Source organism: Thunnus thynnus, chromosome 5 (genome assembly GCF_963924715.1).
Source record: "Thunnus thynnus chromosome 5, fThuThy2.1, whole genome shotgun sequence".
Taxonomy (NCBI): Eukaryota; Metazoa; Chordata; class Actinopteri; order Scombriformes; family Scombridae; genus Thunnus; species Thunnus thynnus.
The window spans coordinates 33,270,594-33,283,168 of NC_089521.1; the positions used below are offsets into that span (position 1 = coordinate 33,270,594).

General features: G+C 39.4%; 1 protein-coding gene across 3 annotated transcripts in view; it reads left to right on the forward strand.

The window, feature by feature from the left end:
• LOC137183662 (metabotropic glutamate receptor 8-like) overlaps positions 1–12,575 on the forward strand; it is a 160,702-nt gene that overhangs the window by 92,123 nt on the left and 56,004 nt on the right. For all 3 annotated transcript variants that reach the window (XM_067590855.1, XM_067590856.1, XM_067590857.1), the window contains 3 exons: positions 4,441–4,576; positions 5,313–5,467; positions 5,562–5,699. In XM_067590855.1, coding sequence (XP_067446956.1) covers positions 4,441–4,576; positions 5,313–5,467; positions 5,562–5,699 — 429 coding nt within the window. The remainder of the gene's footprint in view (positions 1–4,440; positions 4,577–5,312; positions 5,468–5,561; positions 5,700–12,575) is intronic.

Here is a 12,575-nt window from a genome sequence, read left to right on the forward strand (position 1 = left end):
CAAACTCCCAGAAAACTGCAGGTCTGCTGCAACTCTCAGTTCTTTAAATCACAGCTGAAGACTTTTGTGTTTGCCGCCTTTCATTAAACCACATTCAGAGTTAATATTTTACACTGCACTGTAACTTTTATTCTCTTGTTTTATGTCTTTTTCCCTTTTTAGCTTCTTTTTATTTCCAAATTTAACACTTTTTAATAGTTTTTATATGTCTTTTTACTTGTTCTGCTTTTATATTCTGTTTTAATGCTTTTTATGCTCTATGTAAAGCACTTTGAATTACCTTGTTGTTGAAATGTGCTTTACAAATAAACTTGCCTTGCCTTGCCTTTTGTTGCCATGACAATGAAGGTGGCCTAACTTAAAGGAAGTAGTAACTTTAACCCACCACATGTTTCTCTAACCTTAACAAAGTGATCATTTTAACCCCAAACCATCATCTTTACTAAACCTAACCATCATAAAACATCACTATTGTTTAACAGTGACGTGTGACGGTTTTATAAAATATATGCAGATGATGTCGTCCTGCTGATTACTGCTGATAGAGACGCCAGATTAGAAAACGCTGCTACGTGTCGTTCTGGAGTCACATGATCAGAACCACGTATCTGCTCGTTTAATGTGGAGGATTTGTTGGAAAATCACAAATGAAGTATCTTTTCCCGTTCTCTCCCGTCTGATGGTACGTTTACCGTCGACTGTGATCTGCCTTGAGATTCGTTTTTGACCTCCAGCTGTCAAAAAAAAAAAACTGGAATAAAATTCAATGAAAAGCACAAAAACCCCTTTCGCTTAGACGTGAGATGATAGCGCTGCCGTCATGCTCTCAACAGCCTGACCTTCAAGATACATAATCCCCAACCCTCACTTTCAAAAAAAAAAAGACCACAGACACGAGTGATGCTGCAGCTGCAATCTGATGGCCTGATGGACCTGTGTAATGCAGCAATGAGTTCAGAATGGAATCAATTTTAGTCTGAAAGCGTCTGACTGAAGACGTGTCTTCGGGGAGCGACTGTAGACGGCCTCTCGGCTCGCTGTGGGCGCTCTGATGATGATAATGGAAGCGAGGTCTTAAATGGTTTTATCTCCATCCTTCACCCCGCAGCCTCTGAGATCAGAGTGAAAAGACGAGATGTGAACTCACACGGCTCTTCTTCTTTCTCCAACAGAGATAAAACTTCAACTTTGTGACATTCTGTAATATTATACAGTTTGTTTTTTTTTTACTACACAGCTGTTTCTACAATGACGGTGACACTTTGTTTTACAGGTCAGTCATTTTTAAACAGTTTCCTGGAAAGAACAATGTTTGTTCCAAATGAAATAATTCTTTCAAGGAAACTCAGAGTATTACAGGAACTACAGATATACAAAGAAAGTGTTACTGAAGTGAAATTGAGCTTTTTTTTTTTTTTTTACTGTACTTTTTTATCCAGTTTTCAGCTCTTACCTGACATTTATTTTTCCACTGATGTTACTTTTTATGGAGCCTCCAAAGTCCCAAAAGGATTACGCAAGATCCATATGTTGTGTAAAAAAGATAAAAGCTTGAGCACATAACATAAAAATATGATCTATCAAGACTTTTGGGGAACCTGTATTTGTTTTTTTTTTTTGATGGATAATTACAGTATATTACAATTTGGCTGCTAATTCTGGTGATTTTCTCCATTTTTTTTTCTTGTCAATAAATCTCATGTTTGGATCCAAACTAACAATGAACTGATCTACTAACAAGTATTATGTGTGTATCTAAAGCCTGATATATCTGATTCCTCCGTTGTTGTCCAGAAACTATTAAAAACACGTCAATGAGTCACACCGCCTTCATCATGAAGAGTTTGATGATGCTAATTTGTTTGGAAACGGCTCCTAAGACTAATAACAGCGATTAAAAATGAAGAAGTAATCCGTTTACAGAGCTTCGCCAGCTTCTTGTGCTACATTATACATTTCTCAAAGAACTTCGGTACAAAGTCAAGAGGTTGTGACATGAAGATGTAAACAGAACCGTGTTCCCGCCATGGATGTATTAAGGAAAAGTGGTTACTGCGTTCAAAGATGGCGCCCGTTCATTTCATTCCTATGAAAGTTGCTCCATGGTGCATGAAGCCAAAAACAGTCTGCCATGTTTCTGTCGTGCAGCTCTTTTAGATTTTCCAAATGTTCTCAGACCGACTGGATCAAATTCTGATCATAAAATGAGTCATCTCCCTCAGAAACATTAATTCACCTTTTTACAGCTTTTCTAATGATTGTGATGTCATGTGACGAACCTGGAAGTTATAATTACACAGTTTGGCCACAATGTCAAATTAGCTTCACAGATTAGCGCTGTTCATGGAGGGTTGATTCCTGCACATGCTCAGTGGCGAGTTACAGTCTTATCACTGTTATTAGTCTCTGAAGCCGTATCTACACAAACTCAGGCTTTGGATACACACACAATACTTGTTAGTAGATCAGTTTATTGTTGGTTTGGATCCAAACATAAGATTTGTTGACTATATAGATATATAGATATAGATTTATACACAGTATATAAATATAGAAAATTGCTGCCTTAACCTTTAAGAGTTGTGGAGGAAGGTTGGAGATTTTATCTATCGTCACAATGAGGTCGTGATTTGAAGAAGCTCCCTTTTTGCAAGTTTTTGCTTCATTTCATTCGTTACTGTTTTACCTTTTACTTCCTCCTTCTCAAACTCATCTTCCTCATCTGCTTTTAACCCCGACAACGCAGAATAAATCAGATCAATTTAAGAAAAACTCCATATCTTCTTTCTCTTTCTTAGTTTTTTGAGTAGATTTACATCATATTCTGCAGTAGATGCTGCATGAATGAACGGATGCATTACAATAAAATGTAATATAGAATCCCACTGGTACAGTATAATCAGAGAGGTGTTAGTGATAATCTGGCAGTAATAATAAACCTCATGACCTTTTATTCCAGCTGTCACATGACGACAGCAGATAAAAGTTTAATGATCTCTGAGGTGAAACGTCACAGCAACGGGATGAAGATAAGAACAAGACGAACGGTGAAGATAATTAAAACGTTACAGCAGAGGAGAAAACAACACCACAGTCACCAGATAAACAGGCGTGAAGATGGGAGCGAGTTGGTTTGCAGATTTACAGATAGAAACAGACGTGTTCACATGTTTGCTGCCAGATGTTCACGGCGCTGAACAAACACACAAACCAGCAGAGCTACAGATGGTGGAGAAATGTCAGCTGGAAGCTGAAATAGAGCTCATGAAAGTTCACCATTTATGTCATGATGTGAAGCAGGAAGTTCTTGTTCTTTTTTATTTTATTTATTTGAAATGTTTAGCATCGTTAGTGACGTGTCCACAGCTGTGGGAGCTAACAGCAACTGGACAGACTTCCTGGAGAACCTGGAATTGTCAGAGCTGATTACTGTCAGGATCGAGGAAGTAGTACTTACTTTATATGAGAGAGTTCTTGATAATAGTACCAGTTTAGGCATCTTAACTGGATTTGGTCTTGTATTGACGGGTTCACAGTTTGTCTGACGACATGTTTTTCTTGCTGTAATCATTCCTCCTGTTCATACTGACCATTAGAAGATCCCTTCATAATGACCTTACAATGGAAGTGATGGAGGACAAAATCCACAGTCCTCCTTCTGTACAAAAAATGCATTTAAAAGTTAATCTGAAGCTAATATGAAGCTTCAGCGTCCAAATGAGTCAAATCAAGTAGATATCTTTCAACGTTACAGTCTTTTTAGTGCCAAAGTCCCTCTTTTTGTTACTATACTTCCACCTGCAGCTCAACAGGGAAACACTGTCCGAGGAAACACAAAGAGGGAATTTGATGCTAAAAAGACTGTAAATGTGTCAGATATCCACTTGATATGACTAACTCAGACTGATGAAGCTGAATAGAAGCTTCACACAGACTTTTAAATGACTGTGTGGACACACTGTGGATTTTGGCCTCCATCACTTCCATTGAAAGCACATTTGAAGGATCTTTTAATATCCATTATGAACAGGAGGAATGATTACAGCGAGGAAAACCTCTTTCACTGTTCATATGGACACCTGACTGCTGGTTTAAGACACACTGGAAACATCAGGAACCTCCTTTAACTGGATGTAGTGTGTGACAGTTTCTCTAGAAAAAGAGATTTTAATCACAATAAGACTTTTTACCAGCTTAAATAAGGGAAAAAGAAAGAAAGACAGGATATCAGCATGATATTCTCCTGACCTGACAGATGTGGAGTGTCACAAACAAAAATGATGGTTGGTTGTGACTTGTTGTTTTTACCTCGTGTGTCATAGTGGAAAACTACAAATCAAAAGAGTAGCAGGTCAGAATTGATGATCCTGGTTTTAAATATCCATCTCTCTCTCTCTCTCTCTGTCTGTCTGTCTCTCTCTCTCTCTCTCTCTCTGTCAGGCGGAGTGTGTATCGCTCAGTCTCTGAAGATTCCTCGAGAGCCGAGACCCGGCGAGTTTGACAAGATCATCCTCCGTCTGCTGGAGATGCCCAACGCCCGCGCCGTCATCATGTTCGCCAACGAGGACGACATCCGGTACAAACATACACAAACATATACACACTGATAGATTTGTGGAGGGATTATATGTCCCATCAGACCAGGAAACACTGCAGGGTCCCTTTAGGAGGAGCTGGAGGGGACAACGGATTGATGGACATGTGGAGACATTTCACTGATTCATTCTTTCCCTCTAAAGTTCAAGATCATTTTAAGTTTTTACAGATTTTCACCAAGAAATGACCAGAAATTAAATGAATGAATGAAATATATTCTAAGAAAGACAAAAACCTCCTCCTTCTTAAATAAAAGTCATCTGAAATAAGTCACGCACATGTTCAGATACATCCTTTATCTGTTTGTTCTCAGTGTTTTTAATCACCGACTGTTAAATGGAAATTAAGATAACGAGAGTCCAATTATCTGAGTGAACTGAGCCTCTCTCTCTCTCTCTCGCTCGCTCTCTCAGATAAGTGTAACAGCTGATGTTAATCTGAACTTCTGAATATCACAGAGAACAAGAGGAGACGGATGAGAATGTTAAAAAGCAGAATGATCATCTGTTGCGTTTTAACTCATTTATTTGGTCTGAATATCACCGCTGATTCAGTTACATCAGATAAATACTAAGAATTTAACAGCAGCATCATGTTTTCAGTCTCTAGAAAGTATTTCTAGAGCTGCAGACGTCCATGCAGTTATATTTAGGTTGCAGGTGAGGACTGATTTTCCGCTTTCCCTTATCAGCCGTCTCCTTCTGTGACCCTGACAGACGAATCCTGGATGCGGCAAAACGCAACAACCTGACGGGTCACTTCCTGTGGGTGGGCTCCGACAGCTGGGGCTCTAAGATCTCTCCCGTGGTCCAGCAGGAGCGAGTGGCCGAAGGCGCCGTCACCATCCTCCCCAAGAGGGCGTCCGTGGACGGTGAGACAGGAAACGGACACACAGACAGACGTGACCACGCTGTGGAAGACGATCGTCGCTGTAATAACATGTTTTTTTTTTGTTCTTCCGGCAGCGTTCGACCGTTACTTCAAGAGCCGCTCGCTGTCCAACAACCGCAGGAACGTCTGGTTCGCCGAGTTCTGGGAGGAAAACTTCGGCTGTAAACTGGGGATGCACGGCAAGAGGCCCGGCAGCCCCAAGAAATGCACAGGTAGGAAACGCAGGGGTCAAAGGTCAACACGGTGTTATTATATATGACATCATTAGATTATTAATAGTGAAGCATCAGTGTTAGAGCAGCATGTTACTGTTGTAGCTGCTGGAGGTGGAGCTAGTTTACACTACTTTATGTACAGTTAGCTAGTTTAGTCCAGTGGTTCCCAACCTAGGGGTCGGGCCCCTCCAAAGGGTCAGCAGATAAATCTGAGGGGTTGTGAGATGATTAATGGGAGAGGAAAGAAGAAAAAACAAAGTTCTGATACACAAATCTGTTTTCAGTTTTTGGACTTTTTCTCTAATCTTTGATTTTTGCTGAAATATTGGATCATTTGAACATTTATTGAAATGAAAGCATGTGAGAAGTTTAGAGGGAAAAATCACTATTTGGTGGAGCTGTTAACAACTCATAGACATGTGAAATGTGACCCCGACTACACACTGCTTTTTGTAAGACGTCAAAAGCCAAAAAGGTTGGAAACCACTGGTTTCATCTTTAACAATGTGTTGTATTTTAAAAGCTTGTTATATTATCCATTGTGTCAAATCTTCATCTGAAAAGTAACTAAAGCTGTCAAATAAATGTAGTGGAGTAGAAAGTACAATATTTCCCTCTGAAATGTAGAAAGTAGCATCACATGGAAATACTCAAGTAAAGTACAAGCACCTCACACTACTTTGAGTAAATGTACTTAGTTACTTTCCACCGCTGCCTTTACTTCTCTACCTCCTTCTTCTCTTTCTTTCCTTTGCTATCTTCTCCTTACCTTCTGTACTTCTCCTTTCTATTTTTCCTCCTCTTTTCTTTCAGTGACTCCTTTTTCTCATCCTCTACCTCCTTCTTTCCTCTTGTACCTTCTTCTTTTCAGCCTTCACTACCTCTTCTCTTTCCTTCTCTACGCTGGCTTTCTTTCTCCACCTCCTCCTTCCTTTCTCTATCTTCTGCTTGTCTTTCTGTGAGCCAGTTGTGGGTCAAAGAAACAGTTGCAGCTTCTTAAGCCCTTTGAAGCCCTTTGAGGCTGATTTATGATTTCCGGCTACATGAATCAAATTGACAGGACTTCACCGAGAAAGTTAATCATTTATTTTCCTTCGTATGAATACGTGAACTCTCTTCTGCAGCACCACACACACACACACACACACACACACACACACAGCACTAATCCTCTCCCTGAAGCAACAACCAAAATCACATCAGTTCCTCAGCCTTCAATCTTCTCTCACCCTGCAGTCAAAAGCCCCCAAAACTGCCAAACTGTATATATTAAGAGGCTGGGCCTTTGGAAAGTTAATTGGTTTGGGTCGACAGATATGGAGATGATTCCAGTCAAAGAATCAGGACAGGAGAGAGGATCTGCAGCTTAGGGGGCTTTGTTGTAGACGTATATTTGCCACAGTAGGACACTGATTAGGCTGAGTGAGTGTGTGTGGTCTACAAGGGAGAAATAACAACATATATATAAGAATAACAGAGACGTGAGTTCACATACTTTCAAAGCAATAAAGCCATGTACTGTAGCCCTTTAAATCTGAATCAAAGGCAAATATAACTCTAAGCAGATGATTCATAAATGTATGAAACCCCCAACAGCAGAACTTAAGTAAGAGCTGTCAGATCACTAAACGTATTTAAAGACACAACAACTGTAGCTCATTGATAAACTAACCAGCGGCCCTGCGGTGAAATGCTGCATGACAACACTGAGGGAACATCAAAGCAACGTACATTCTGGTCATTTACGCACAACGGCAGGAAAACTGGCTCCGCTGCTCTGTCTGTGATGACGTCAGCGTTAATTAACCTGCTCGTTAAAGCTCGGCAGGATTTCTCACACGTGTGATCGGGTTAATTTCCTGGTTCCTGACTCGGCTGATCTGAGGAGGCTCGGAGAGGTTTCAGGAGCAGAAACAGGAAGTAAACATGGTTTCATTCTGTGCTGTGGAGCTTTGTTTGTAGCTCCTGATGGAGATAAAGATACTTTATCAGTGATGGAAAAAGTTCTCTTTACTTCAGTAAAGGTACCAATACCACAGTGTTAAAATACTGCATTACAAGTAAAAGTCCTGCATTCAAAATACGACTAAAGTAGGAAGTGAAAAGTATTTACAGTATCAAAAGTGTCAAAAGTAAAAGTTCTTCCCCTGTGACTGATCTATTATTATATGTTGTAGCTACTTTATATACATATATATGTTTATACATATTTATGTTTTTTAATGTAAAATCTTAATCTGAAAAGTAATCAGCTGAATGAAAAGAGAAACATTTCCCTCTGTGTATAAAGTAAAAATGTTAAGTAGCATAAAATGGAAAAACTAAAGTAAGAGACCTCAAATTTAGACAACAGTACAGTCAGCACTCCACGATAAGTCAAATTAATTTGATTAATTCAATTTTTTTGTTTTTGCAAGATGTGTAAAATGTCTCAAAATGTAAAAATCAAGTTATTATGACAAAAAGGTTACTGCTAGGATATCATCGTGCTACACAAACTCTGAACAACAACGCACATTAGCTTCCTGCTAAAGTCTTCTTCTGATCTAACTTACAAACATGAACACGTCTCGTCCTGCAGCTTGTTGAACGAGACATCAAACAAACATTCACCGGGGAAAAGTGCACCGCTAACACCAATTAGCAGCTAGATAGCTGTTAGCCGCAAACACCAGTTAGCAGCTAGATAGCTATTAGCAGCTAACACCAGTTAGCAGCTAGATAGCTGTTAGCCGCTAACACCAGTTAGCAGCTATATAGCTATTAGCAGCTAACACCAGTTAGCAGCTAGATAGCTGTTAGCCGCAAACACCAGTTAGCAGCTAGATAGCTATTAGCTGCTCAGCTGCAGCACATTAAATGCAATTCATTTTAATAATATATACTGTTACTAATTGACATTATTTTTGACTGTAAAGAGGGATGATTAAATGTGATTTCAGGTGAAGCTCTGTGAAGGTTCAAACAACAGAGCAACATCTTCTCTTCTTCCATCTGTAGACAACACAACACTCGACTCTCTATTCATTTGACACCAGTGATTAAACTCCTGTATCTAACGTTTGTGATTATAAACACTTGTTCATATTCATTGATACACTCGAGATGATTAAATAAACGCTGGATTAATTACTGACGGCTGTCAGAGACGCTCCGTGTCGCAGGGTCGAGAACTCAAACCCCAAAATGATCATCCAGTGTGTTAACCGGCTGTCAGGAATCCAACACATGAACATAAATGTACATCTGTTACTGCAGTAAAAATACCAATACAACAAAGTACAAATACTCCATCACAAGTACAAGTCCTGCATGAAAAATCCTCCTACAGTAAAAGTACATCACTGAAACTTCCATCACTGACAACTGTGATGAAATAACATTGATGTCTTTTGGTTGCTTGCAGTGTTTATGTCTTTATTCTTCTGTTTTAACTGTTGATGCAGGTGAACTGTGTGATGCTCATCAGTAGTTTAGGTAGAAGATGTTTTTACTGCTGTGTGCTTTCTCTCACAGTTAGCAGGACGATGTTTTATTCATATTATTCATGTGTGGTTTTTGTTTGGACCTTCTTAGATAAATATTGTATGAGTAAAAGAGGACTTAGATGTGTTAATAATGATGGTAACATACAGTATGTGCTGTTAGATTTGTCCTCGACTGTGTTGTGATTATTTCATGTCACTTCCACCTAAGAGTTGCAACTTTAGAAACAGGTTTAAAAAGTAAAAATTCATCCTGCAGCAAGAAAAATATGTTGTGATCCTGATAGGCAGATGAGTCCTTGAGAATTATGTAAATGTTGTTCACTGAACTTCTGGGTTTATTTTTCCTTTTTTAAAAAGATCATCAGGGATTTATTTTTCAGAAAAATGGATGCTTAGTTTTGTGACTTGAATGTTATGAGAATAGCTGAGGGGAATAAACCGCAGCTCAGGAGAAAAGTGATTCAACTTGTCAGCTGTTCTGTTTCTACGTTATGATGAAAAGTGGCTTCTTCTACTTCTTACCTTGTTTAAAGTCATCACGGATTCAGGCTTCAGCTGAAAGCAGATGCACAGATGTAAATTAGAAGCTTAACAAGAAAAAAAAAAAAATTCTTCTTCTTCTTCTCTCTCTGATGACGACTGCTGAGTCTCTCCATGCTGACTGCAGAGTCCATGCAGCAGGAATGTAATCCTGCCTGATTCAGGAGGACTTTCTCTGTAAAACAGGGGGCCACTGAGGGCCAAATCCTTTACAAAACGTTTACAAAGTTCGACACGCAAAACAGGATTTGTGGGAAGGTGCTGGGTAAATACAAGCGGACGTCAGCCTCCCCCTCCAGCTGCAGACAGAGGTGAAACAGCCGGCATCAGCGCTCCGAGAACAGCCGCTGCTGTGATAACGCTGCAAGTCTTTACCTGAGCTCAGTGGACGGCTTTGATCGGTCTGCTGCTGTCAGGACGCTGCGCTGAACTCATTGTGTTAGAAGCTCCACGGTTGCAGAGTCCACCTGTGTTTGTGTGTGTGTGTGTGTGTGTGTGTGTGTGTGTGTGTGTGTGTGTGTGTGTCTTCCTCTCACAGCTGTAAAGAGTTGTGAGCTCTGAATTGATGCAGGAGTGTTGATGTCACGTCTGAAGATAATAAAGATGCAAATACTCAAGAAAATATGTTAATCACCATAGAAATATTTCAATGGACAATCTTTTTTAATCTTTATTATCTTTTGTGTTGTCTTAACAGACACAAAATGTGTCTTTAAATACATCAGAGTCAATGAATAAAATCATAGAATTACATCCTGCAGACAACCACCCAATCATTGTCTAGATCCAAAAAAATATGTGAAATAAAATGTGTTTATTAACATATTAACACCTGTATGTCTCCCACTGAAGCTTCTGTAAATTATCAGATAAAAGATGAAAGTCCATACTATTGAGAATTTCTACATAAGCAGCTGTAGTTGCAGTTAATTTTCTGAATTTTCAGTTTTTTTTCTCTGTATAATTATCAACAAAAGGTTATTTTTGTGAAATCAGGAAAAAATATATAGTTTTCACATCATTCAAATCAGACTTCCTCATTTAAAGGACATATCTGGCAATTTTCTATATTTTTCTTCATGTTTGGATCCAAACCAACAATGAACTGATCTACTAACCAGTATTGTGTTTGTATCAAAGCTGATAAATCTTATTAAAAACACATCAGTGAGTCACATCGCTGCACTGGGTCACATGTTCCTTCATCATGAAGAGTTTGGTCACGTTAGTTTGTTTAAAAACGTCTCCAAAGACTAATAACAGCATCATGTTTTCAGTCTCTGGAGAGTAGTTCTGTGTGATAATTTACAGCTTCACTAGCTTGTTGTGCTACATATCACAACCTCTTGACTTTATATTGAAGTTCTTTGAGAAATTAACAATTTAGTATAAAGAGGTTGTGATATATAAACTACAACAAGCTAGCAAAGCTCTGAAAATGAAATCACATTCCTGCACATGCTCAGAACTACTCTCCCGAGACTGAAAACTGTTATTAGTAACCACCCTCTTCATAATGAGGGAAAATGTCACCCAGTGCAGCGGTGTGGCTCGTTGAAGAGGACATATTCAGGATATATTCTGCATATTTCCAGGTTTTATACCAGGGCTTCTACTGGTCCTTTATGCAGCCCCTCAGTTCAGCCTCTGTCTGAAACAGGCCGTTTTAGCTCCTGTCTCTTTAAGGCCCCGCCTCCTGATGAGCCCACTCTGTTCTGATTGGTCAGCTTCAGGAAGCTTCCTCCGGCTCCGGAGACTACGTAAACAAACTATAGTAGCAGGATTTCACTTTTTTTTCTCCTTCTTTACTCCAAATGTCAACTTTCTAATCCATCCGTACATGTTCGAGCCAGAAACCAAACGTAGCAACCGAGGCTACAGAACAGACGGCGATTTATGAGCGTGTGCAACAAGCTAGCATCAGCTCGTCAGCAAGGCAGAAAAAACTGTCAAAGAAAAAAACAAACAAAGTGTTCAGAGCAGGTTGAAGCCCTGACTTTTGTCTTGCAGGCAGCGTTTCTACATACATTTACCTCAAGTTTTGGAACTTTGACCATGTTTAACATCTGACATCAGAACAGGATATAAATAACAGAAAACTACAAAAAGGCCTCTTTAATAGTTTTCTGACATCAACGGAGGAATCAGATATATCAGGCTTTGATACAAACACAATACTTGTTAGTAGATCAGTTCATTGTTTGTTTTGGATCCAAACATGAGATTTATTGACGAGAAGAAGAAAAAAAAGAAAGAAAATCACCAGTTTTACCCTTTAAACTATTCATCAGAGCAGCTGCAGCCTCATTCTGGATGAATGTGCTCCAGTGATGCTGTGATATTGTTAACTTCAGATTCCTGTATGAGATTCACTTCCAGGCATGAACTCTGATGTGTGATTCAGGTGAGTCATGTCTAGTGCACAAAGGATGCGGTTGCACACTTTGAGTAATTTCATGGCTGTGTGGTTCAGCCGGGGCTCAAATGGAAAAAAGAGCTTTGTGAGTATTGATTATCAAACTGCTCGTTCAGTCGGGTAGTAATCATGGCCAATCACATCTGCTCCTCGCTTATGAAAGAACATTTTTTCTGTCTCTGCTGTCATTTGTCTCAGAAATGTCTCTGAAATCAGGAGCTTAATGACGTCTGTGGTCATATTGATTCACTTTAAGAGACAGAAGGAAGAAGACGACATCACCGCCGAGTCAAAGCAATCAGCAGCTTTCAATAAACTCATCCTCTTCAGTGATAAAGATGTTCAGGTTGATTTCTGTTTACTGCACAGTCAGTAAAGCTTTTCCCGCTCCGCAATATGTTAGAGACTCATAACTCCTCAGACTCAACA